Source organism: Vicugna pacos, chromosome 32, assembly GCF_048564905.1.
Source record: "Vicugna pacos chromosome 32, VicPac4, whole genome shotgun sequence".
Taxonomy (NCBI): Eukaryota; Metazoa; Chordata; class Mammalia; order Artiodactyla; family Camelidae; genus Vicugna; species Vicugna pacos.
In genome coordinates this window covers 19,642,809-19,667,495 of record NC_133018.1, presented here as the reverse complement: position 1 = coordinate 19,667,495, position 24,687 = coordinate 19,642,809, and the positions used below count along the sequence as shown (strand labels likewise).

Here is a 24,687-nt window from a genome sequence, read left to right as displayed (position 1 = left end):
CCTCCCCTGCAGTTCATCACGGACGGCTATGCGGCCCACCTGGCCCAGCTCAAGTACAACCACCGGGCCCGGCCGGCCCGCAACGCGGCCACCCGCATGGCGCTGCGCAAGGGGAGCTTTGGCCTGCCGGGCCAGAGCGACTTCCTGCGCTCCCGGAACCACCTGCTCCGCACCATCTCGGCCCAGCCCAGCGGGCCCGGCCACCGGCACGAGCGGACGCAGAGCCAGGCAGACAGCGAGCAGCGGGGACAGCGCAGCATGAGCGTGGCGGCCAGCTGCTGGGGCCGCACCATGGCCGGCCGGCCTGAGCCAGCCGCGGGCCCCAAGTAGGGCACCGTGAGTGAGGCGCTGTGGTCCCCATGGTGCTAGCCAGGGCGGCCCGCCCCGCCGGGACGCCTGGGCTGGGCGTGTACAGTCGGCTGGGGCCAAGCTCGTCCCATGGTCCAGCGGTGGGCACAGGCCGGGCCACACACAGTCCTCCCAGCCACGCCTCATGTCCTGGGGTCTGCAGCGTTCCAGCTTGTCGTGGAAGCTGGCAGGACGACCAGCCCGGGATGACGGAGGGACCAGGAACCCCTAGTGTGGACTGGCCCGGAAGGCCCTCCTAGACACTTGCCCTGCGTTGACCTCCCAGCATCCTGACACCAGGCCCGGGCGTGTCCCGTCCAGTAGCTCGCCCTGACCCCCAGGTCCCCTCCCACTTGGTAGCAGCTCTGACGGGGGGACAGCCTGCTTCTTGTTAACTCAAGTTACTCAACTGTTCGACCTCACTGGTTTTGCACTGATTTTTGAGAGGGGAGACCCATTACCATCTCCTATGGCTACAAACTCGTTGGCATGCATGAAACTTCAGCGTTTGCTGATCCAAGACCTGCCACCACACAGAAGGCTCCAGGGCGCCGAATCTTTGTACAGTAGGGAAGAAAGGCCATATTGTAATTTCTGCAGCTCCGCCTGGCCCGCCAGCCCGTGGGAGCCCCGGACCCCGGACCCCTTTCACCTGCCCCAGCTGGAGCACAGTCCGGCCGCCGGCCTGGTATCATCTCGGCCCTCGGCACAACCCAGACTTTGAGGCCGGTGAACATCAGAGGTGGCTCCTGAGAAGCCTGGCCTCGGGCCGTGGGGCCTGGACAGACCTGGCCGTCTTTTCCGCTCCTTGCCCACCCCGTCAGCCAGCTCCACGCCTGGGCCCGCCCTCCCGCGTTTCTACACCTTTCTACTTCGCAGACCTGATTTCTATGAGGTTTTTTTAAATGAGCAATCCTTGGCTGCTTCCTTTTCTTAACTCTTTCAGTACCAAACGCAGCCCCTCCACATGAAAACACCCAGCACTGTGACGGAGTCCAGCCTGGTTCTGGGTCCCAGGGCCCTGTCCCTGCCCATGCAGCGGGCACGGGCTCCCTGCCTCACCTGACCCCTGTTAATTCCACTGAATTTCTACTCTGGGGTGAGTGGGGCACACACTTAGGGTTTTTTTTTTTTAATGCCAATTCCGTTTTGATGCCGAATCTAAAAAGCCACACAACTCGCTTAGTTAGCTTAAGGGCAGGCAGCCATGACTTCATTTCCTACCTGGTAAGGACCATGCTGTCCCACACGCTGGGTCTGAGCATCAGCCCTCCCTCCCCAGAACCGAAAGCCGTCTCAGCTGTGGCCCTGGGGGGCCCTCTGCTGCTCCCCCACCTTCTCCGAGGCAGGGGAGCCTGCCAGGCCCCTGCCAGCTGTCCGGTGACCAGGCTCCTTCTGTGAGAAGCTGCTGCCAACCTGGATATGGCCTCAGGGCCTCGTGGGCTGGACAGGGAGGTGCACAGACGGATGCTAACATCTTCCCATGTGTAGATATGTACAGCCAAAGGGTCGTGTAAATGTTCTGCGAAAGTGGGTCTGTACAGAGTGAAAGCTATTTATTTTGTGCAGAGAAAAATGTCTGGAGAGATGGGACCTTCAGGGTTTATTCATATTTAAGATGTAGCTTTTTGTTGTTGTTTCAGGCGTTATGTATAAAGCGACGATTATTTTATGGACCAAATTTTAATGTAACTGTTGCAGTGGAAGTGCAATATCTAACCCCCTGCCCCCAGCGGGAATCGCTCGGCCCGACAATCACAGCCCCGGCGAGGGCCCCGCGGCCAGTGCCTCCTGTCGGTCCCACCTCACCCCACCTCGCCTACCGTCCCGGTGACCAGCCGTCCAGAGGAGCACCTGGAAGAGTCCCGGCCCGCCTGCAATAAAGGCCGGGAGGCCGTGTAGGCAGTGGGCTTGGCCTCTCCCAGCGGGCAGCTCCGCCACGGCTCCGAGCTCCCCGCCTGCCTGCCCAGCCGCCAGCCATGCCAAGGACAACAGCAATAGTCCCCGGGCCTCTCCGGCGGCCCTCAGCCATAGACGTGAGGTGGGCACCCACCCTCCCTGTTGGCGCCTCTCTTCTGTATCCAGGTCTGCTTCCTGCCTCCCCGAAGATTCCTTTTGGCACATTATCCTCTTAAGGAAGCACCAGTTTTTCAGAAACTAAGAGAGAGAGGACAGAGTCCTTTAAAAATACCAAAAATGTTTACAGCATTGGGTGCTGAGCTGCAGGGCTCAGGCCCGACCAGTCGTAACCAAAGGGTGAGGCAGGCCTTGCTGACTGCCACTGCCCCCCGGCCTGTTAGAGTAGAAGCCTTAGTCCCCCCTCCCACCCCACAGCCCAGGACCGAGCCTCAGCCCGCCACCCGAGATCTGACCACCTGCCTTCTCTTTGATTTCTAAAGAGGGATTCAGCAGAGACCCCACGCCCCTTCCCAGCTCGGTCTGAGCTGCCCGCCATGTCACACAGTCTTCACGTCTCGGCCCCTCCTGTCCGTCTGTCTGGGCCGTGTGTGCAGTGTCCTGACTCGCCCCGCCCACCCCTGCTGTCCCTGCTCCATCGGGCCTGAGTGTGCTCCGTATACAGTGTCCTTGTCTGTTACACCAATTAAAGAAGCAGGAAGGCTTCCTTCTGGGTCTCATTCCTGCGCCGGCAACCAGTGCACTGGGTGGGGGTCGGGGGCTGGATGGGGCCCAGCCTGGCCTGTGTGGGGAGAGGCTGTCCCCCCAGCACACAATGCCAGCCACGCTCACCATAATACCCATGTGCTCATGTGGGCCTCACCTATGCTGGGCCCCCTTGCTGCCCCTTCCCAGGCGTGAACTGTTTGTCCTCATACCAACCCAGTGAGGTAGGTGGGTGCTTTGCAGAGGACACAGCTCGTAAGCTGGGCCCGAATTCCTCCCAGGCCACCAGGACTCTCCACTGTTGTCGTCTGCAGGATAAACACAGTGAGGGCAGCAGTCCAGCTCCGAGCCTGAGGAACTTCATGTTAACAACCAAGTCTCTGGTCTGGGATTCAGCTAGGGGTCGGGGGTCGCCCAGCAGGCCGATCTACGGATGAGGACGGCAAACGTGGCTGGCGGCCAGTGCTCACTACCACCGGGGCACTCCCCAGCTTTCCCCCAAAGCTCCCAGAACTCGTTTTTTGCCCCGGAAGTCGAGCTGCACACTTCCTTCCCCCTCAGCACAAAAAGGAACAGCACAGAGCAAGTCTCCAACCAGGGAACGTTTAATAGCTGGGAAGTTGCGCTCTTTCAGGAGACAGGGAAGCTGACTAAGCCAGTGACCCCCACATCTGAGAGGAGGCTGGGCTGTGGGAGAAGGGCACACAGCGCCCATCGGGCTCCCTGCTGCTCACCCTGAGGCCAGCCTCCAGGCTGTGCCACCAGTGCTGTCCGCAGGCTTTGGCCAGCGGGGCCCTCAGGGCAGCAGCCCTGCTCGCATCTGGAAGGCCAGACCATCTCCTCGGGTGGCTTGCTGGGGGAGAAAGCACACAGGGAGGGGACGCATCAGAAACAGAGCTGGGGGTGGGCACGGGCAAGGGGGCGACACCCACCTTGTTGATCTCTCTGTGTCGTTCCTTGGTTACAATTTCCTCTAACACCTCGCCATCTCCCTTAATGAGCCTGGAAGAGGAGGTGGGAAGCAGGCGAGCCTTTAACTGAGAGGCCAAAACAACAGAACCAGAAGCACCGGCAGAGGGGTGCCAGGCTTCAGGCCCCCACCAGCCACTCCGACCCTTCCCGCTCCCCATTCTCGGGACAGGGATGAAGGCAGCTGCGTGGGCTCTGCCATCAGACCAGCCAACAGTGGCTCTTTGAAGACCCTCCTCAAGGCCCTTCCAGCCTGTGCCATCACTTGCTCTGGGCAATGGGGAGGAATGGCCAGAGAAGCCCACCACGTGCACCCCACCTGGTGCGTCCTGTCTCCGGGTCCACCACCTTGCGGATGATGCTCTGCCGGGCATCCCACTCCTCCTTGGTCATGGGCTTCATGGCCTGGATGCGGGACTTCTGCTCATCGGTCAGGACTGGAAGGGGAGATAGCAGGGAAGTGGTGGTGGAGCCTCGGGGAGGGGATCCTCCCCTCTGCACACTGGGCAGCACAGTACCTGGGCCATCCTCTTCCTCCTCGGCTGATCTGTGCCACTGGTCCAGCGAAGGTCCCGGCAGAGCCTCAGCCTGCTGCACCTTGGCCTTCTCTTTGCTTTTCTTCTTCAGTTTCTTCTTCCTTTTCTTCTTCTTCTTCCTCTTCTTGTCCTTGTGCTTCCCCCGCTTCTTCCGGCCATCGCTGGAGGAAGAAGAGGAGGACGAGGAGGAAGAGGAGCTAGAAGAACTGGAAGAAGAGGAGGAGGAGCTGGATCGTGGTCTCCTCCGGGCCTTGTGCTTGCTTCTCTCTGTGATGCAGGGAGAAGGTGAGGCTGGAAGGCCAGGAGGGGAAGATGTAAACCTTCGTCCCCTTGCTCCGACCTGTAGCAGGCTCAGGCTGACTACGGAGGGGTGAGACCCTCCCGGCAGGGCTTTCCGGGCTATGGAGAGGCACTTCCCGGCTCCGCAGTCGCTGTCTGCCCAGGAGCAGAGCGGCCAGCCCCCACATCTCAGGCTCAGCTGCACCAAAAGATGATTAAGTGCTCCCTTCGATCTGTACTCAATGGGTCAGCCCAGCCCCTAGATTCTGAGCGTCTTTCAATCCAGATATCCAGGATCTACACTCCGTGTCCGTCTAAATATTGCTCACTACGACTTCCCCACAGCCAGACTGTAGAAGGCCGCCCAGCTGCCCGCAACTTCCTTTCCATTAAGTTTCCTCGCCCCTTCCCATTCCCACTGGTCCTCACCCTCCGCCCCAGAGGAAGTGGTGCTGGCCTTGCGGCTCTGGGATCTAGAAGCCGAGCAGCTCCTCGAGGCGTCCTTACTGCTCTTCTTCCTTTTCTTTTCCGACCCTCGCCCCCGGGACCGGCTGCGACTCCTCGAGCGCTTCCGAGAGCCGACGTGAGCCATAGCGCCGCGAGCTGGAGACAGGAAGACGCGCTTAAACTCGGGATCCCGCAGACTGGGTTCCAAGGGAGGCTCTACTGTGGGGCTGGTCCTCTGGGTACCCGTCACCACCCGGGGCAGGAATATGAAGGGGCCCGTGCAACAGCACAATCTTCACCCACCCCCAGATCCCGGTACCCTAGGTTCTTCGCGGACACCCAGACCCTCCGCTGCGGCCCCTTTAAAGGCCCGCCCCCGCCCGGACGCTCCACGCCTGCGCGCGCGGCCCAGGCGGCCCTAGGACGGGCCGAAATCCTCAGCTGCCAGGTGCGTTCACCCTCCCTTCCCGTGCGCTCCTACCCTCCTCCCCCGCACCCTCTGCGGCCTAGCCGCTTTAAAGAAGGTCCCCGGGGCCGCTCCGTTCCCTCCTCAACCGCCCATCCGGCCGGACCGCCAGCCCCGCACCACGCCTTCGCGTGAGGAAGCGGCAGCTGGGTGATTTCCGGCCCGCGGTGGTGCTCCGGGAGGCCGTCCGGCTGCGAAGCGAGGAGCTGCTGCCTTTAGTTCTGCGGCCCCAGGTTCCGTCTCTGGGGCAGCCCAAGAAACGGGGTGTGGCGCGCCCACCTCCTGAGCGAGCTGGGGATCCAGGTTTCTGCCTCCAGGCCAGTGCGAGGCCGTGCCTGCCCCCGCAGCTCCGGCCAAGAGACCTGCTCTCCAGCCTGGCGCCAGTCCCCGAGCTCGCGGGCCCTCTCCCACAGCTATGGCCTCTGCCCTTTCTCGGCGCTCCTGCAGCACCCCCAGCCTCCCTGAGGCCCTAGGAAAGAAGGCGACTGTAGCGCACAGCTTTCCTCTCTGGATTGTCTGCAGACATTTCCACTCCATCAGGACGTGAGCTCCGGAGCCTTAGTCTTTCCAGCGTCCCCATCCAGTAATACAGAGGTCGCAAACTAAAACGTCCCTAAGGACCAGAGAGATCATGGCAACGAATGAGGGACGGACCCCCTGTGAGAAAGTGCCTCATGGGCCTGTCTAGAGTAGGGGCAGCTGAGACTCTGCTCCCGCTGGTTTCTGCAATGTGGATTGGGACCTGGTGTTTGCGATCTCCCCACTTTCCCGGGGAAGCCAGAACTCAAGATTGCAACATGGAAAATGCTCTGAAACACAACAGGGCTGCACACCTCATCCAATCTTGGGGCCACCAAGTTGCAAACTCATCAGTAGTAATGACAGCAACAAACACAGAAGACTGTTATAAATCACTTTATAAACAGTAAGTCATTTGATTCTCACAATGGCTGTAGGACATAGATACTTCCCAGATGAGGAAAGCAAGACACAGAGATTTACCCACAGTCACAGCTGGAAGTGGCCAAATCAGAATTCGATCCCAGGCAGTCTGGTTCCAGAGTTCCTGCTTTTAACCCCTCTGCAGTAAACCAACACTCAGCAAACCAAAACTCAGCACTGTCTGGAAGATGCTGTTGATGTACAACCCAAATTCTCTTTGTAGACAGGTGCACTCACCCACAGCCATGCTGCTGACAACTCACACCTTGACTCTTCTCTGAACGATTCCCTTGGTCACTGGGACCCACCATGCCCTGGAGATGGAAGTTACTCACCCCCTCCCTACCTGGAAACATTCTATAGGCAATAACTGATGTTGGGGGCAAACTGGTACGATTCACACTGCAGAGAGCCCTATGGGATCAGGCTGGAACTGGATGCCATTGGAAATGACATCTTGGCCCAGCTCCTTCCTGCCCTGTCCTGCTTCCGCTTCTCCTGAGAGTACTCCCTGCTTAAACCACCTGCACAGGAATCCCCATCTCAGGCTCTGGTTCTAACAAGCCAGAGCCAGCCCGTCTGCTGAAAGAATGACCCAGAAGCCTGTGTGTCCTTTTGAACCAAGAAGTGCTGAGGGCTGCAGGGTGTTTATTTCTGTCACCCCCCCACACTGGCCCCGGCCAGGCTCAAGTCAGCGCACACACATCCACGGTGGGGGGCTCCTCGCGGGTGAAGCCGTCTCCGAAGCCCTCGTCGTCCACCAGGTCGGGCTTGCGGCAGCACATGGGGCAGAGGTGGTTGCGCACAGCAGAGGCCCGGAGCCAGACGACCAGGTTCCAGCGCTCACCAGCGCCCAGGGGCCGGGCCCCGTGCAGCTGGCCCCCTCGGTGCAGGATGCCCTGGGCCACCACGTGCTCTACCTCCAGGGGCTTGGCCAGGGTTGACGGTGCCTGCAGACAGCGGGGCTCAGGCCTGGGTGCTCCTGGGAGCCCCAGCCTTGCCCCATGGGGTCACATACACTAACCTGGAAGAGGTCTCCGAAGTATAGGGCGCCCCCCGTGAAGGCCTTGCCCAGGGCCACGTTGAGGGTGAGCTCGGCGTTATCGTAGTGGCAGCCCAGCTCGCGGTCCTGGCCTGGCGCGTATTTGACCACAAAGGCACGGTGGCTGTCCAGCCAGCCCCCGCCACAGTCCGGGTACAGCAGGGCCATCAGCGGCTGCAGGAAGCGCTCCCTCAGCGGTGTCACCAGTGGTTCATCCAGGCCCAGCTCATGGAGCAGCACCTGAGGGAGTCCCTGGGGTCAGCAGGGAAACTGGGGTCCCTGGGGAAGTCCCTTACTAAGGACAGTGCTAAGTGCTTTGCAAACATCAACTTGCTTAACTTCCTAATACTCCTGCTGTGATCTCATTTTACAGACGGGGAGACCAAGGCTGACAGGGCCATCCAGCTCGTCTGCAGCGCCAGGGACACTTCTCCCCAGACGCCAGATCTCCCCACCTCCTCTACCCACCAGGCGGCGCCTCACCCACCCCGTAATTGTTCATGGTGTTGGGTCTTCCCTTGGGCATGTCCGACTGCTCGAAGTGCTCCAGCTCCTCCAGCAGGGCCTGGCAGAACCACGCCGTGAACACCGGCAGCCGGTAAATACGCTTCTCCTCTGCGGGGATGGGGAGGGAAAGTCGATCAGCCAGGAGTTCCGGTGTGGGTTTCAGTCTCTCCGTCCGTACGATGGGGATGACAGGGGTACTCACCTCTCAGGCCATTGTGATCATTGAATGACATAACGTATACAGCAGGGGAGCCCTGTCCTCAGGCCCCTCACTCATCCCTGGAACCTCTCACCCTGCCCTGAGGTCTAGCCTCCCCACGGAGCCAGCCACAGGTTCCTTCTGCAGCCCCTCCCCTGATGAGCCACCAAAGTCTGCACCCCAACTCAAGCATCTCTGTTCCCCAAACAGGAAGGCCAAGAGGCTGCTCTTTCTTGCTGGGCCCTGGTGGGGAGAGGCCTGTCTCAGAGTGACAAAACAAACATTTCTCGGCAGATGTACCAACGCCCAGGGCTAGTGTCCCCCAAACTTTGGGCCAACTCACAGCCCAGCCCCACCCAAACAGCCTCCACCCAGTCTCACCTGCAGTGAGGAGGGGCCCCCTGAGGCTGGGACAGGAGTTTCAGCCCACATTCCACCCTGGGCCCCCCAACAGCACACAGACTCCACAAGGGGGGCGGCTTAGCCATCTGTCTCCCCGCAGTATCCCCCAGCCCTAGGCTAACAGTCATCATAAGACTAGAAGACACTTTCTAAACACTTACTGTGCACTGAGCTTTTTTGCCCCATGTACCTCACTTACCATCACGACACCTTATGAGGTGGGTGTTATGACTGCCCCCTGTCACAGTTGAGGACACTGAGGCAGATCTGTAAGGAACCGCAGGGGCCCCCCTGCCCTGGGGGGGTTAGCCGGTGGGAGGCCCCGACAGGAGGAAGGATGTGGTGTTTCTGAATCTGGCCACAGCAGCTGACTGGCAGCCCCTCTCCCAAAGCTCCAGGTTCCAGCAGGTTCGAGAAACCTCATTCTTGTCCACCCCTTCACATCTCAGCATAGGAACTGCTCCCCACCCCCACCCCTATTGCTAGCCCTGGGGTGGGCCCTTCACCATCCGTTGCTGGTCCCTACCCCACATTTGTCTCAACTACCCCTTCCTTAACCTCTTCAGTCACCCCCATTTGAGTGTGCCAGCTGGCTCATGTCTGATCCAAGCCACTGAGTCACTGTTAGGTGTGTGGGTGGGTGGATGAGTGAGTGAATGAATGAATGAATGAATACGGATAAGGGAGTGAGTGAATGAATGAATGCCTACAGATGAGGGAGGGAGGGAGTGAGTGAATGAATACAGATGCTCTGTTCCTGGCAAGTCCATCCCACCGGCCCTTCTAGCTCCTGGTTTGATTTTTGAAGGCAGATATGGTGGGTAGAGGAACCCCAGTCTCCCACCCCCTGGTCCTGCCAGGTGACAGGCCAAGACCTCACCTGACACTGTCTCCAGCCACTGGAGAAGGCCCTCAAGGTCTGCGCCTGGTGATGCACTGTATTCAGCTGCGGCCAGAAACTCGGGGGCCAAAGCCACATCCTGGGGGCAGAACACACCAGCTGTGGGGCCGACAGCCCCTAGGCCTGCATGCCTTTGCCTCCTTCCAGTCACCTGCCCCCTGCCCAGTACCTTCAGCGAGTTGTAGACGTCGGGCCGCACCGGATGGTAGGAGCTCGCGATGAGGGCTTTCCTGGCAGCTGACTCCTGCCCCAGCCGCCGCCGCCGCTCCACCTCCTGCTCAAGCTGCGGTGACACAGGGCCTGATTACCAGGACAGGGCCTCCCACCCTCCCAGAGGTCACTGTACAGTTGAGGAAACTGAGGGTCAGGAAGCCTAGGGCAGGGTCAGAGCTGGGAGCCAAGTCTCCCTGTGCTCCTGACTCTACCAGGGTCAATGGCAGGTGCTAAGCTGTTAACTGAAGAGGATTCCTTCTAGAAGGGGTCCATTCCACTCAGGGCTGCCCCAGCCTGAGCCTGGCTGGGCTGAGAGGCCCTGGATGCACCACAGCCAGCCAGGCCCACCCAGGGAGGGGAACTGAGTCCCAGTCAAGCCTTGTGTTACAGAAGCTGCAGGGGGCTGTCCTGGGCAGCTTCCCACCACTAACGCCCAGGTGAGGGAGGGGGTGGGAGCCAGCAGCAGTGACAGAAATGAGGTGGGGGGAAGGAGGAATAGCCTGCAGGCAGGCGGCCCTGGGTGGGATCTCAGCTCCAGCTGCTGTGAAACCTTGGGCAAATGACTCCTCTCTCCGAGCCCAAGTTTCTCATCTCAAAAGAGCACGAGGCAGACAACTTGGCCTTTCCTGCTTTCTCTTTTTCTGGTGCCAGGACCCAGGTGCTGTGGTGAGTGGGGACAGGAGGGAGAAAAGGGGACGTCTAAGGAACACTTCGGGGATCTAGCACAGGCAGGCCTGAAGCTGGGAGACCCCTCAAACTGCTGACACAAACCTAAAGAGGAAGGGCAAGGCTGGGTGTGAAGGGTCGAGGGTGGGGAGTGTTACCTCTCCCAACAGCTGCTGGAAGTCCTTGGGGCTAACACAGCCTCGGCTGCGCAGGATCTGGGGGCAGAAAGGCCAGTGAGCGCGACTGTGTGACCTTGAGCAAGTCACTTAACGTCTCTGAGCCTGTTTCCCCTCCCTGAAATGGAGACAAGGGCCCCGACCTCACGGGATCGTGGTAAGGGTGAAATACGGTAAACACGCCAAGCACAGAGCAAGGTTCCCAGCTGCCCTTGGTGATAACGCTGACAGAAGTAGTCCTTGGAGCCCGGCCGTGTCCTCAGCGCTATTTGCCTGTTCATTCATTCGTTCCTCACGACAGCCTCACTAAAGAGATGCTGTTATCCCCATTAAAGGTGAAAGCACCTAGAGGTTGTCATTCTTGTCAGATCTGAGAGCGCCAAAGGCAAAGCAAATGACCTGGGAGACAACAGTTCCTCCTCCACCACCCTTCGCCGCCCATTTCTCCGCAGAGCTAATAGAGGCCTCTCACCGGGCCGTAGTCCTGGCGCAGCTGCTGCTCGCTCCGGAAGCGCACGTGCAGCCCGTAGCGCGCCACGTACAAGTTCTCGGAGCAGAAACAGGCACAGCGGCAGAAGCGCCGCGGGGCCGCCGCGGTCCCCATGGTGAAGAGCCGCGCGCCCCTGCCGGCTTCCGTAGGAGCACTTCCGGGTACGCCCCCAGCCGAGGGGGTGTGGAACCAGTGGCCAAGGGTCCGTTCTAAATTCCCAAGTGTAGAAAATAACGAGGACTCCATCCCAGAAAACGGTCTACGGTGCAGAAAGATGCTCCCGGGCCGGGGTGGTCCCTGCAGCTTGGCTGAGAGCACGCAACCTTCTCGTTCCCCTTCACAGCTTCCCCACCCACAAGGCGGGGATTGGTCCTCCCACTTTACAGATTAGTGAACTTAGTCACACTTTCACAGGACATGGATTAGTAGGAACTCAGAATCCCAAAACCTTTTGCTTAGACGCTGCCTCCCTTTTCTGCTAAGAGCTTTTGAAGATCCAGCCAACGCCACGAGGACAGTTAGAGCTCTGGGGTCCGATCTCGTTCCCTCCAACTGCCATCCAGTTCTGTGCGTCTGAGCGTGGGTTTAGCATTTATCCTGGGTCCCTGCCTGGCTCTCCCGCTACCTCTGCCACCGTCTATTAGGACTCGCCGCGGATCGCCCCAGTGAGTGTCTCCCCGAAAACGCTCCGTCCGGCGTGACTTCCGGTGACGCTCCCGACGGATTCAAGTGTGGGCGGGGAATGGGGCGTGGTCGGTCGGTGGCCACACCCCGCGCAACCAGGTTCCCGTTCTGCACAGGAGCAGTGTGAGATGAGTATGTTTCCGTCTTGTAGAGCGTTAACCCCAACCTCGGGGAGACCCATCACAGCGCACACATACACTACCTTGGGACCACATCATGGTCGCCATGCATGCCCAGGGTCCCGGTCTGCAAAGCCCCAGGAAGACACTTGGATGGCAATCCTATTGTTGAGCCCCAGAACTAAGGTGCATAGCTGGGGAGAAATTCTTGTCCCATGAAACTGCCCCCCGCCCCCTGCCCTGGAGTTCCCTCCAGGACTCAGCGTGGTGTGGGGATGGAGGTAGGGAGGAAGACTATGTGAGTTCCAGAGTCCAGCCCTTCCCCAGATAAACAGATGACTACAGATGACAATTTGGCCGAGCCTCCTCTCCACCGGACCTGAGCCAACAGATCCACCACCCACCTTATCTCCTTTCATCCCTACAGCAAACTTTTGAGCTAGGTGCTGTTACATCACCATGGTACAGATGGGGCAACTGAGGCTCAGAGAGGTGCAGTGACCTGCCCCAAGTCACTCTCCAGTAAGGGACAAATACAGGGTTTGAACCCGACAGTCTTCCCTCTGAGTTCCCTGTTCACCACAATAGAATTTCTCTGAGTGGTGGGATTTGAGGAATTTGAATCTGCTTGTTGGGTTTGGTGGCATTTTCTTGATGACTCTACTGTCCTTTCCTCTATGTGTACACACAGGTTCATGCTCACGCACACGCACATTCACAGTGACACATGGACACACATTCAGGCATGCATGTACTCAAACACACCCTACCATGCTCACACATGCTAACACACATTCATACCCTCACTCATACCATCAAAACACTCACCCCTACTAGGCCACACACAACCTTCACGTACAGTCACAATCTCACACTCATATGCACACACCTAGAATCACGCTCAGAGTCCTGCACGCCCTCACACGTGTCCTTAACACACGTCCCACACACAGCCACACATATCCTCACCCACCGGCAACACAGCCCCTGCTCTTTCTCTCTGTGGCTCCGAGGCCCACCGCTTGCTCCTGCTGAAGCCCCAGAAGGGAGATAGGAGACTTCCACACGCTGTGATACAGTGCCGGGCTGTCCTCCACAGCTGTCTCCATCAGCACATTCGGGGGTCCAGGTTTCCTGCCAGCAAAGTCTGCTCCCCCTGACCCCGCTCCCCAGCACCTTGTGGGACCGGAAGTGGGCCCCTGCTCTCTGGGCAAAGCCTGCACCAACAGCCTAGTTGGTTTCCACACAGGCTGAGCAGGGGCATCAAGACCCTCCTGAGTGTGTGTGTCTCTGAGTGTGGGGGTTGTGCATGTGAGCATGTGAAAGTGTGTTTTGGGTGACAGACAAGATCGCTGCCCTCCTGATGCTCTCAGTCGAGTTGCGGAGACAGGAGCAAGCAAGGAAACAAACATGAGATCAAGTTATTTTCATTCAGTTGTAAGTGCTAAAGGCAGTAGGGTGATGGAATGGCGAGTGCCTGGAGGTGGCTGCTTTAGACAGGGTGGCCAGGGAAGGCCTCCCAAAGCGGGACATTTCAGCCAACAGCTCTAACTGCTGCAGCAAGAGCTGGCAGGAAAGGATTCTAGGCAGTGGGACTGAAAGCGCAGAGGCCCTGCAGTGGGCTGAGCTTGGTGTGCTTGAAAAAGCATATGAGAGGCCAAGTCATAGGGAACAAGGCCATGGTGGTATTGGGACCAAATCACTGGGCACAGTAGGCCATGGTTAACATTTTGGATTTTACTCTACATGCAAAGGGAAGCTGTTTAATCCTCACAACAAACCCTATAAGGTAGGAACTATCCCCATTTTACAGATTTGGAAAATGAGGTTCAGAAAGGTTGAATGACCCACCCAAGGTCTTACCAGGTGGAGTCTGGAATGGAGTCTGAGTCAGACTCCGCTGGGTTTTTCCTAAAGGCACAGTCAGGTCCATCAGTGCCCCCCCTCCCCTCCTCAGGCGTGAAATCCAAGTCACTGCCACAGAGATCCTGTTGCCCAGCCAAAGCCTCCTGAAGCCACCAGGCCTCCCCAGGAAGGGAGCCTGCTTCGCCCTACAGGTCCCAGCTCCCCAGCCCAGAGCTCTGTGACCTGAAAAGGTGATTAAAGTTTTACAGCCTCTTGATTGCCCAGCGATAGTGATGGGCCCTGCTCTCCAGGAAAGGATCTGTTTTCCCCAGCTCGGTATTCATTCCCCACCCTCCACCCTGCAACTGCCTTCCTCCCTTAGGAGGTCCAGGGTGGGCCGACACCTCCCACCACACGCACACATCCACGTGAATTCTTTTGCAGCAACTTTGCAAGATGAGCATGTTCTGCTTCTCAGTTCAGACCGGCCTTCCCCGTCCCCTACCTCTTCCTTGAAAACAGCGTCCCCAGCCCCACCCTGCCCCAGCCTGGGCTCACTCACCAAAGGGAACCGCAGCCAGAATAGCAGTAGTAAACACAAAATCAGCAGACTCGCAGCCAGCACTGACGTGTTTCTGTTGACCTTGAGAGATCTTATCTCTGTTTTACAGATGAGGAAACTGAGGCTCAGTGAAGCGCAGGGGCCTGTCTAGGGTCATGAACCTAGTGAGTACAGAACCAGAATTAGAACACCCATCCTTCTGAGTCCAGAGTGATGTGTGTGTGCGTACGTGTGTGTGTGTATACGTGCATGCTGTGTACGTGTATATATGTATGTATAAACTACATGAGTTTACATTAGGTTCACTCTTGGAGTTGTACAAACTCTATGGCCTTTTGACAACGTATAGAGTTATATATCTACCATTATGGTGTCATACAGAATAGTTCTACTGCCCTAAAAATCCCCTGCGCTCTACCTGTTTGTCGCTCATACTCCCTTAACCCCTGGCAACCACTGATCCTTTTACTGCCTCCATAGTTTTTGATAGGATATATTTGGAATCATACAGTATGTAGCCTTTTCAGATTAGCTTATCTCCATCAGTAATATGTATCTATGTTTTTTCCATGTCTTTTCATGGCTTGATAGCACATTTATTTTTAGTGCTGAGTAATATCCGACTGTCTGGATGGACTGTCTTATCCACTCGTCTACTGGAGGACACCTTGATTGTTTCCACGTTTGGGCAGTCACGCATAAAGCTGCTGTAAACCTCTACGTGCAGGTTTTCGTGGGGACATAAGTTTTCAACTCGTTTGGGTGAATACAAAGGAGCATGATCGCTAGTAGGCGTCTGTTTAGTTTTGTAAGAAACTGCCAAACTGTCTTCCAAAGTAACTGTGCCGTTCTGCATTCCCACCAGCAATGAGTGTTCCTGTTGCTCCATATCTTCATCAGCATTTGTTATTGTCAGTGTTTTCGATTTGGGCCATTGTAATCACACCTCACACCTCACTGTTGCTTTAATTTGCAATTTCCTAATGACAAGTTATGCTGGGCATCTTCTCATATGTTTATTTGCCATCTGTACGTTTCCTATCATGAGGCGTCTGTTCTCGGGTCTTTTGCCTCTTTTTTAATTGGGTTATTTCTTTTTGTATTGTCACATTTTCACCATTCTTTGTGTATGTTTGGATAACAGTCCTTTATGAGATATATCTTTTGCAAATATTGTCTCCAAGTCTGTGGCTTGTCTTCTCATTTCTCTTATCATCTCTCACAGAGTGGAAGTTTGTAGTTTTAAGGAAGTCTAGTTTATCAGTTCTTTCTTTCATGAATCATGCCTTTGATGTTATATCTTAAAAAGTCATCTCTGTGCCCAAGAAAATCTAGATTTTCCCCTATGTTATCTTCTGAGAGTTTATAGTTTTGTGTTTTACATTTAGGTCTATGATCCATTTTGAGTTAATTTTTGTGAAAGCTGTGAAGTCTGTGTCAAGACTTTTTTTTTGCATGTGGATGTCCAGTTGTTCCAGCACCATTTGTTGAAAAGACTGTCTTTTCTCCATTGTACAGCCTTTGCTTCTTTGTCAAAGATCAGTTGACTGTATACATATGGGTCTATTTCTGGGCTCTCTGTTCTGTCCCATGATCTATTTGTCTATTCTTTTGTCAACACCGCACTGTCTTGATCACTGCCATTTTATAGTAAGTCTCGAAGTCGGGTAATAGTGCACCGACTTTGTTTTGCTCCTTCACTATTGTGTTGGCTATTTTCACACAGCAAAAATGACAGAGCCTGGATTTGGCCCTGCTCTGAGTCACTCTAGCTTTTGTGCAATCCATCCAAGAGCTCCTCACATAGAATTATATATTTGCTTTTATTTTTGCACCAATAGTATCATATTTCAACTTGATTCTATCCCTTGTTTTTACTCAATACATTCAGGAGGTTATCTCATACCTTTATGTAACTTTTGTGTACAGAGAGATACATAGATTTCCCCCCGCCCCCCTGCTGCCGCAGGATATTCTGTTGAGCAATGCTCTGTAATTATGTGGCCAGTTCCCTATGGAGGGGTATTTAGGTTATCTCCAGACTTTTGCTCCTCCAGTAACTCTCTGCAAACTAGTATCTTCACTCCCTCCACAAGTCTATCTATAGAAGAAATTCCTACTGGGTCAAAAAAAAAAGTGCATTTTAAATTCTGAACTTTGCCGAGTTCCCCTTGAAGGAGGCTGTCCCATGTGAGTAGCAGAGGCTGTTTTAAAATCAGAGAGCGTTTTTTTAGCCTCTGACTGAAGGCTGGAGAGATGGGGCCACATCTTGCCCCACCTGCCGCCCCTCTGGGCTTGGCCTACACTCCCCAGCTCTCGGTTCAGGCCACACTGATCCATTTTCTGTTCCTCAGATGCCAGGTGAGTTCCCACTGAGAGCTTTTCAACTGGCAGCTGCTTCCGTTTGGAATACTCTTCCCCAGACCTCTCCATGGCTCCCCCCTTTCCACTCTCACCTTTCTCCTGGAGCCTTTCCCAGTTAGAGTAGCCCCTTGGTACTTTCCATGGCCTCATCCAGCTTTATTTCCTTTAGAGGAAATAAGTAATACTTACCACTATCTGAAACCACCTTATGCCTTTATTTGTCGACTTTCTGTCGTCCCCAGCTAGCTCCGCGAAGGGTTGGGGGGGGTCTTCTGTTTTATTTCACACCCAGCACCTGGCAATCACTGAATACCTATTACTGCCTCCCCGCTCCCAACCCCCACTATCCTGTTCTATTTTTCTCCGTAAAATGTATTCCCTTTCAACAGGTATAATTTACTTATTCATTGTGTATCGCCTGACTCCCTCACTAGAATGTCAGCTCCAGAAGGGCTAGGATCTTGTGTACTGTAGCATGTCAAACGCTTGAATGCCGTACGGCACGTAGTAGGTGCCTTTCAACAAATATTGGTTGAAAGAATGAATGAATGAATGAATGAATGAATGAATGAGGATCAACACCCCCACCCTCCAGGGCTGGTAGGCGGCCCCTCCAGAGGAAAATGCCAGTTAAAGAACAGGTGCCTTCTGCAGGTGTAGCCATTTCTGTCGGCTCAGAATGGGCAAGAGGCTCCTGGTTGGGAGCGCGGAGCGGAAGGGCGTGGCTGTGCACAGGGGGGCGGGCAGCTAGCTCTGGTCACGCCCCCACGGAGACACGCCCACCTGTAGGCCCCGCCCCACCTGTCAGCTGGCCAGGGTGCCCGCCCCGCTCCGCTCCGCTCAGCTCTGCTCCGACCTTGCAGCGGCGCAGCCTGGGGCCGGGGCCGGAGGCTGGGAGGAGCGGCAGGAGGAGCGGAGCGAGCTCAGCGCCGGGCACGATCCCCAATGAGCCGCGCGGAGCCTGCGCCCCTGAGGACCCGAGCCCGCTGCGCACCCTCCCCACAGCTCTCCTGGTGCCAGGTAAGGTTACAGGTAAGACTGCGGCGGCCCGGACCTCCGACCCTTGTCTTTCTCAGGTCGGGGTGCTAGTCTGGGCACAGGCTGGGGGACATCTGACTCCCCCGCCCCGGGGGGTGGAATAGGCATCTCGGTTGAATGTGAGTGCCTCCCGGGAGCCTTCTTGGCCCGCTCGGGTGGCCTGGCCCGCTCGGGTGGCCTAGCCCCCGAAGCCGCAGGTCCCAGCCCCCCATCCCTGCAGCATCCTTTCCTCTCCCCGCAGGGAGAATGTTGCGTTTTTTTTAACCCCTCAGGTGCCGCCGCCTCTTGGAAAATGGTAAGGGTGCCCTTTGGGGTGGATCCTAGGATAGCTGTGTTTCCCCCAGAATGGGACTGGCATGCCTTCCCACACCCTACAGCAGGCTCTGCCCACAGATCCCGAGGGCCTGGTTGTGTCAGAAACCCTGCGGGACCTTGGCAACCCCTTCCCCTCAGTACCCCCAGCTGGCCAGTGGGCTGACCCTCCTCTGCATCTTCCCTGGCAGTTAGGCTCTGGGTTCCCAAGGGCCCCTCCCTTATTTCTAGGCCTCTGTTAAAACAGCGCCCCCCTCCCCAGACCAGATGTTACAGTAGCTTTAAGCTGGTCAGACAGGATTCCCCATGCTCTACCTGCCCTCTGAAGATAGACTGGCCTCCATTCCCCAGCTTTAGGTAGCACAAGAGGAGGATGGCAGGAAGGCCACCATGGCTCCCCAGTCTGCCTCAGAGCCATGAGTTATCTGAAACAATTTCCCCAGGTACCAGCGTGAGGGCCAGTCCCAGCATGGGATGGAGGAGCTCAGCAGGGGTGGAAGTCAGGATGCCCCTGCATCTAGAGACCCCAAGTGACACCATCCCACAGAACCGGCCCCAGCCAGCTGGGCGATGACTGCTTTGGGATGAAAAGTTCACTGAGCTGGGGGTGAACTGAGCTGCTTGGGCCACTCAGATCCTTCAGGACCCTTTCTTGGAAGCCCTAAATAGCCTGGGCCCAGAGGATGAAATGTGGGGTTTCAGCCCTGCCTTCACTTATTCCCTACGGCTCATTTGACTTCCCCAAGCCTGCATTTCTCCATCTGTAAATTGGGGATGATAATCATGAGCACCTCCATGAGTAGTGGTAAAGATTAACTGGGGAGGGAGGTGCCAGGCACTTAGCATGTTGGCAAGTTAGTAACACCCCATAAGCCTTAGCTGTTGTGACCATAATAATAATTGTCATTTATTGTCTCCTGGCTGTTCCAGACTTTCCTTTTGTTCAGTTGACAGCTGGAGATCCCCCAACCATTTCTTCTACTGGGAAGGAAAGCCTTTGACAAGACCCTTGATGGGGATGGGGGTCACTTGCTAATCCTGTGCCATTCCTTAGCATTTGGGGTCAAGGCGAATTGACCCTGTCTTTCTGGACACATCAGGCCCTGGGTGGTACCTGCTCTGGCCTCTGGCCACCACCTTGTCCTTGTTCCCTGGGGCACACACATCACCCACGTGCCCACGATTTGCGCTTCAGTCCCACCTGGCCGAGCCCGGTTGCATTCTTCAGGGCAGGCAGATGGAGACAGGGACATGGTTCCAAACAGCCCTCTGGTCCCCATCCTCCCTCCTCCCCTGGTGGTCTTGTCCCCTTCACCCTTTTGCTCAGTAACTTTAAAAATAACACAGTAGTCTGTCCCCACTGAGGGCTGTAAGCTGACCCGAGCTGGATTTGGCCCCGTCAGAGCCTGGCGTAGGAGGACTCAGCACTTGGGAGCCGGGGACTCCAGGCGCTGTTGCTGTGCTGCCTCCAGCCCACCGGCTGGCCCTCGACAAGCCTCACTCCCTCCCTCTCTGGGCCTCAGTTTCCCCATCTGTAAAACCTGGTTCAGATAGTCTGTGATGCTGGAGTGCGAACTTTTGTTTATTCCGGTGAAGATAAACAGCTGGGGCCCCTGGGTGGGTGGCTGTCAAATGTGACATGACCCGAGGTGAAGGGGTGTCAGGTGTTGGGAATAAACTCTGCCAGTGACGAGGGGTGGGGGTGGAAAGAGCTGGCCAGGCCCCTGGGCAGGTCTCTGCCAGATCTGCTTCCTGTCCCACTTCTGAATCCCATGTCCTTCCTGGGGCCTGAGGGATTCCTTGTGCCCACCAAGAGGTGAGCTGCAGCCCAGGTGGCTGGCAGGGAGGGCCTGGGCAGCCGGCAGTAGCTTGGCCAGGAGGCCTGGGGAGGCACCAGGCCAACAGCATCCCTCCCCGGGCTCCGACTCAGGCTCACCCACTCTCTGGCTCCCCGAGGCCTCTGCATTGCAGCAGACAGGAGCCTGCGCTGGCAGCCCAGCCGGAAATGGGGGTGGAACCAGGGGCTGGCCAGGGGGTGTCTGTTCCCCCAGCCCCACTTCCACCCCCTCCCCTGCCCTTGAGCCCCCTCATCAGCCCTGCCTTCCTTTGGAGGGGCAGCTGCTGACAAGGCAGCTGTCTTCTCCGGGACAGATTGAGTCTGCCTGGAAGTGCTGTGGTGAGGGCAGAGCCTGAGCCTGGGGACTGTCCCACCCCCGGGCCCCCTCTGCATCTCAGATCCTCCTGAGCATCAGGAGGAGGATTGTTAGAGGTCTTGCCCACCCCCCGAGAGGCTGTTTTTTAGAATTATGGCTTTGGAGTTAAAAGCAGGATTTTAACCCAATTCTGCCACTTCCTAACCGTGTGACCTGGGGCAGGTCACTTGAACTCTCTGTGACTCAATTTTCTCAACTGTAAAATGGGGGGCAATAATGGAACCTGCCTCATAAGCTGCTTGTGAGGATGAGTGCATGCACATCACTCAGAACAGGGCCAGGCACACATCAGTGTCAGCTCTGCTTCCTGTTGTTGCTGTCCTGGTCATTGTTGTCACTGTCATCACTTCTGCGTCTTGGCTGAGCCCCCTCTGGTGTAGACTCTATTCTCCTTTGACAAACCCACTCTGTTAGCACTTGCTGCATTGACAAGCATTTTAGCTTAGCAATCCCAGCTCTGCTACTTACCAGCTGTGTGATCTTGGGCAAGTTATTAACTTCTCTGGGCCTCAATTTCTCCATCAGCTAAATGGGGACGATGATAGTGCACATCTTGCAAGGTTGTTATGAGCATTAAATTAGCAGACACGCACAGAGCACGTGGCACACCTAAAGGGCCAAGAATGGGCTGTGCTGCAGAATTGGTCACCCGTAGGTACCAGGAACCTGCTGTGTGTCGGGCACGCACTACGGAGGTTGCGAGTCAGGCACTGGGATCTGTCACATATTGGCTCAGGTCCTGGCTGGGGCCTGTGTGGGCAGGGTCATATGGGCCAGATGCTTTTGCCTCTCTGTGCCTCAGTTTCCCCAACTGTAAATGGGAATGTGGGAGCTATGGGGGAGAGGGTCTCTCCAGCTGGCCTGCGATTCCAGTCACTAGCACTCTCCCCTCCACTGAGGACTCCAGACAAGCCTCATTCCAAAACTCAGGCCCCCAGGCCCCCAGGCCCACATCTCATGATGTTCCTGCAGCCCCTGCTGTCTCCTAGACCCTGACTTGAGTTCTCAGGGACTCAGTGTGGGGCCCACTTTGGACAAAGCTCCAGAAAACCAAAAGATCCTAGGGCTGGGCATGACAGCCATCTTGGCCTGGAGGAAAAGATTCTGGAAACTTCCATGTGAAAGTCCCTGGGTTGCTCTCCAGCCTGTAGCCACCCCCTCTTGGTCTAAGAGGGTTAAGGTTTATTTGGGATGATTAAAGTTCTGATATGGGGAGGAGGGAAGTAACAAACATTTATTAAACACCCACCGTATGTGGTAACAATCAGGAGCAATTATTATGTGCCAGACCCGTGCCCAGAATTGATGCTCGTATATTAAATCTCCTGCTAATGTTTTACAAGTAACGTGTTTGTAAACAAGTGAAGGTTTGGAGACATTGATAATAATAATAGTAGTAGTAGTAACAAAAACCACGACTGTTCATTACACTTTTTGCTTACTTCAGCTTCATCTGCAGAGTCCTCCCAATCCCTGCCCCCCTACCTCTCTGACTTCATAGGGCCTCCTTGCCTCCCTCCAGCACACCAACACATCAGGGCTCTGGCATTGTCTGTTCCACCTGTCCAGAATGCCTTTCCCCCAGATGTCCACATGACCGACTCCCTCACCTCTTTCAGTCTTAGTCAAGTGTTACCTTCACAGTGAGGTCTTCCCTATTTAAAATTGCCCTCAGCCCTCACTGCCCCCCATCGCTTACACCCTACTCTTTTTACCCTCTAGCCCTGTCTCTTAGCCTACCATATCATCTATTTGTTATATTTATTATCTGTCTCTGACGTGCGTGTGTCATCGCCACAAGAGCAGGGATCTTTATTATTTCTGTTCACTGTTAAATCCTCGGCACAGAGAACAGAGTCCATGCTACAGAGGGAGCTCAGCAAATATTCCTTGAATGAATGGAACCTTTGCAACACCCCTGTGCTATCAGAATTCTTGTCACTGCCATTTTACAGATGGGGAAACCAAGGCTCAGAGATGTCAAGTGACTTTCTCAAGGTCGCACAGCCAGCAAGTTGCGCATCTGAACCCCTTGCCCTGTTCCCCCTACAGGTCTGGCCTCGCCCTACAGACAATGGCCCTGCCCCCGTGAGCTAGAGCCTGCCCCACGGTGCCTGCCCACCACCCGCCAGCAGGATGCAGCTGTGGAAGGCGGTGGTGGTGACCCTGGCCTTCATGAGCATGGACATCGGCATGACTACGGCCATCTACGTCCTCAGCCACCTGGACCGCAGCCTGCTGGAGGACATCCGCCACTTCAATATCTTTGACTCGGTGCTGGACCTCTGGGCAGCCTGCCTGTACCGCAGCTGCCTGCTGCTGGGGGCCACCATCGGCGTGGCCAAGAACAGCGCCCTGGGGCCGCGGCGGCTGCGGGCCTCGTGGATGGTCATCGCCCTGGTGTGCCTCTCCGGGGGCATCTACACCATGGTGAAGCTGCTGCTCTTCTCCGAGGTGCGGAAGCCAGTCCGGGACCCGTGGTTCTGGGCGCTCTTCGTGTGGACGTACGTCTCCCTCGCTGCCTCCTTCCTGCTCTGGTGGCTGCTGTCCACCGTGCGGCCGGACGCCAAGGCCCTCGAGCGGGGGGCGGGTGCCGAGGCCGAGGGCTTCCCGGCAGAGGCCCGGCCCCAGCCAGAGCAGGCATCGGGGGCCACGCTGCAGAAGCTGCTGTCCTACACCAAGCCCGACATAGCCTTCCTCGTGGCGGCCTCCTTCTTCCTCGTCGTGGCAGCTCTGGGTGAGTGCGGCCCCGCGGGGCCGGCCGGGCACCCGGGAAGTCAGCCTGGGGGGGCGGTAACCAGCTCGTCTTTCCTCTGAAGTTGTTAGCACCTTACTTACGTGGTTCAAACATCAAACTGATACTCAGAGATGAATAAACATTGAGAGTTTCCCTCCTAATTCTGCCCCTGACAACCCTGGTCCCTCTGCCCAGGGCTAGCTACAGGAAAAGGTCCCAGAAACTTCCAAGTGGGCAGGAAACCACCTGTTCATGTCTTCCAGTGTTTCCTTGTGCAGCTACAAGCAGATGAGAACACGTCACTCTCCCCACCTCTTACTCTCTATTTTGTGTCTTGCTTTTTTTCACTTAACAGTACAGAATTTTCCCAATCAGTACCTCATTTTTTTATTTGGCTGCATAATATTCCACTGTGTGGTTCTACCATAGATTATCTGGCTGACCTGCTGTTGGGCTCTTGGGTTGTTTTGAGCCTTCTTCTCTCAAAATAAATCACCTTATTTCTACACGTTTCATAAAAATGTGGATATACCTGTAGGATAAATTCCTGGAAGTGGCATCTCTGAGTGAAAGCATTTTTTGTAGTGAAGCAGAATAGATTAGAGACCATCAGAGTACGTTGTCTGTGGTAAGATTAAGCATTGTTTCGTGAAACTTTTATTTTAGTTGTGTGTGTGTATGTGTCCTGATTTGGTGATATAAATTGTACTTGTTGCTGTGGGTCTGGTCTAAACAGGTTGAAAGCATCAGTCTAGCAACCTGGGTGGGAAGGTGGCGTTACAGGGCAGAAACTTCATGGGTTCTGAGAGTGACAAGGCCTGGGGTACAAATCCCAGTCCTGTTTTGTGTCTTTGTGACCATGAGCAAGAGATCGAGTCTTTCACAGCCTTACTTCCTTCTTCTGTGAAATGGGGATTGATAGCATCCTTATTTCAAGATGTTGTAAATCTTGACTAAATACAGACAGGAGAGGGACAGATACAGAGCTCAGTATAGCCTGGTAAGTACAAGAATGTTAGCTACTAACAACATGAGTTGTTCCATGTTTAACTCATCAGGGCAGAGTCTGGGAGAGGCCACAAAGCCAGATGATCTCAAAGAGGACAGGCAAACCCCAGTGCTGGCCCTGATCTTGCAGCCCATTTTCTTTCACTGTCCACCTTCTACCCTCCTGGCCCCTTAAGCACAGTGTAATTCTGAAAAGTAAGCTCTCTGAGTCTCAGTCTCCTCATCTGTCAAATGGGTATCATGACAGTTGAGGAACTGAGGGGTTCCATTATAAGGAGTAAGACACCTCGCCACATAGAACGCTCCCAATAAATGTTAGTGGCTGTGAGTATTGGGATGACCCCTTTTCATTTAACCAGATTGTTTCTCCTACTCAAGGCCCAAATGTCCCCTCCTCAGAGAAGCCTTCTCAGATTCTACCAACCGTAGCCCCTTGTTTGCACATGAGTTATAGTGTTGGTGACATGAAAATCACACGTCCACTCTCCTGCCTCCCCTACTGGGCTTTGAGCCCCTAGGGGCCAGGGACGAGGTCTGACTCACCCGGGGCCCCATTAGCTGGCATAGAAGTAGGCCCACTGAATGAATGAATGAACACAC

General features: G+C 55.8%; 4 protein-coding genes across 23 annotated transcripts in view; 2 read left to right on the top strand and 2 right to left on the bottom strand.

The window, feature by feature from the left end:
• The window catches only part of PITPNM2 (phosphatidylinositol transfer protein membrane associated 2), a 130,865-nt gene extending 127,894 nt beyond the window's left edge, over window positions 1-2,971 (top strand). For 7 of the 9 annotated variants that reach the window (XM_072952850.1, XM_072952845.1, XM_072952853.1 and 4 more), the window contains one exon: window positions 13-2,971. In XM_072952850.1, the coding sequence (XP_072808951.1) occupies window positions 13-330 (318 nt within the window). In that variant the 3' untranslated portion in view covers window positions 331-2,971. The remainder of the gene's footprint in view (window positions 1-12) is intronic. The other 2 variants (XR_012066149.1, XM_072952849.1) reach the window with 2 other exon arrangements.
• A 586-nt stretch (window positions 2,972-3,557) lies between these two features.
• Window positions 3,558-5,840, bottom strand: ARL6IP4 (ARF like GTPase 6 interacting protein 4). 2 transcript variants are annotated; one of them, XM_006209490.4, is made up of 6 exons: window positions 5,683-5,840; window positions 5,184-5,357; window positions 4,458-4,766; window positions 4,259-4,376; window positions 3,903-3,972; window positions 3,558-3,823 (listed from the first exon to the last, which is right to left on the bottom strand). In XM_006209490.4, exons 2-6 carry the CDS (start codon window positions 5,344-5,346, stop codon window positions 3,767-3,769), a joined length of 717 nt encoding a protein of 238 aa, XP_006209552.1. In that variant the 5' UTR covers window positions 5,347-5,357; window positions 5,683-5,840; the 3' UTR covers window positions 3,558-3,766. The 2 variants fall into 2 exon arrangements, with proteins under 2 accessions (XP_006209552.1, XP_006209553.1); XM_006209491.4 differs by having other exon boundaries at window positions 4,458-4,742; window positions 5,683-5,839.
• Window positions 5,364-24,687, top strand: part of ABCB9 (ATP binding cassette subfamily B member 9) — a 37,331-nt gene continuing 18,007 nt past the window's right edge. For 2 of the 9 annotated variants that reach the window (XM_072953709.1, XM_072953701.1), the window contains exons 1-4: window positions 5,364-5,649; window positions 8,025-8,249; window positions 17,643-17,799; window positions 22,395-23,079. In XM_072953709.1, coding sequence (XP_072809810.1) covers window positions 22,479-23,079 — 601 coding nt within the window. In that variant the 5' untranslated portion in view covers window positions 5,364-5,649; window positions 8,025-8,249; window positions 17,643-17,799; window positions 22,395-22,478. The other 7 variants (XM_072953704.1, XM_072953707.1, XM_072953702.1 and 4 more) reach the window with 7 other exon arrangements.
• Window positions 7,220-11,775, bottom strand: OGFOD2 (2-oxoglutarate and iron dependent oxygenase domain containing 2). Of its 3 annotated transcripts, none has more exons than XM_072953711.1 (7): window positions 11,654-11,775; window positions 10,698-10,754; window positions 9,830-9,943; window positions 9,640-9,739; window positions 8,139-8,266; window positions 7,634-7,891; window positions 7,220-7,559 (listed from the first exon to the last, which is right to left on the bottom strand). In XM_072953711.1, the coding sequence occupies exons 5-7, from the start codon at window positions 8,175-8,177 to the stop codon at window positions 7,296-7,298; spliced, it is 561 nt and encodes a 186-aa protein (XP_072809812.1). In that variant the 5' UTR covers window positions 8,178-8,266; window positions 9,640-9,739; window positions 9,830-9,943; window positions 10,698-10,754; window positions 11,654-11,775; the 3' UTR covers window positions 7,220-7,295. The 3 variants fall into 3 exon arrangements, with proteins under 3 accessions (XP_072809812.1, XP_006209555.3, XP_072809811.1); XM_006209493.4 differs by lacking the exon at window positions 11,654-11,775 and adding an exon at window positions 11,188-11,451; XM_072953710.1 differs by lacking the exon at window positions 11,654-11,775 and adding an exon at window positions 10,859-11,106.

Coding starts and splice junctions, on each gene's coding strand:
- ARL6IP4 (XM_006209490.4), bottom strand. CDS start 5,346: ATGGCTCACGTCGGCTCTCGGAAGCGCTCGAGGAGTCGCAGCCGGTCC. Junction 4,767..5,183: donor CACTTCCTCTGGGGCGGAGG/GTGAGGACCAGT, acceptor CTGGCCTTCCAG/CCTCACCTTCTCCCTGCATC. Junction 4,377..4,457: donor GGAGGAAGAGGATGGCCCAG/GTACTGTGCTGC, acceptor CTCCCCTTCCAG/TCCTGACCGATGAGCAGAAG.
- OGFOD2 (XM_006209493.4), bottom strand. CDS start 11,451: ATGGAGTCCTCGTTATTTTCTACACTTGGGAATTTAGAACGGACCCTT. Junction 8,267..9,639: donor GTGGCTGGAGACAGTGTCAG/GTGAGGTCTTGG, acceptor CCATCCCCGCAG/AGGAGAAGCGTATTTACCGG. Junction 7,892..8,138: donor ACACCATGAACAATTACGGG/GTGGGTGAGGCG, acceptor GGACTCCCTCAG/GTGCTGCTCCATGAGCTGGG.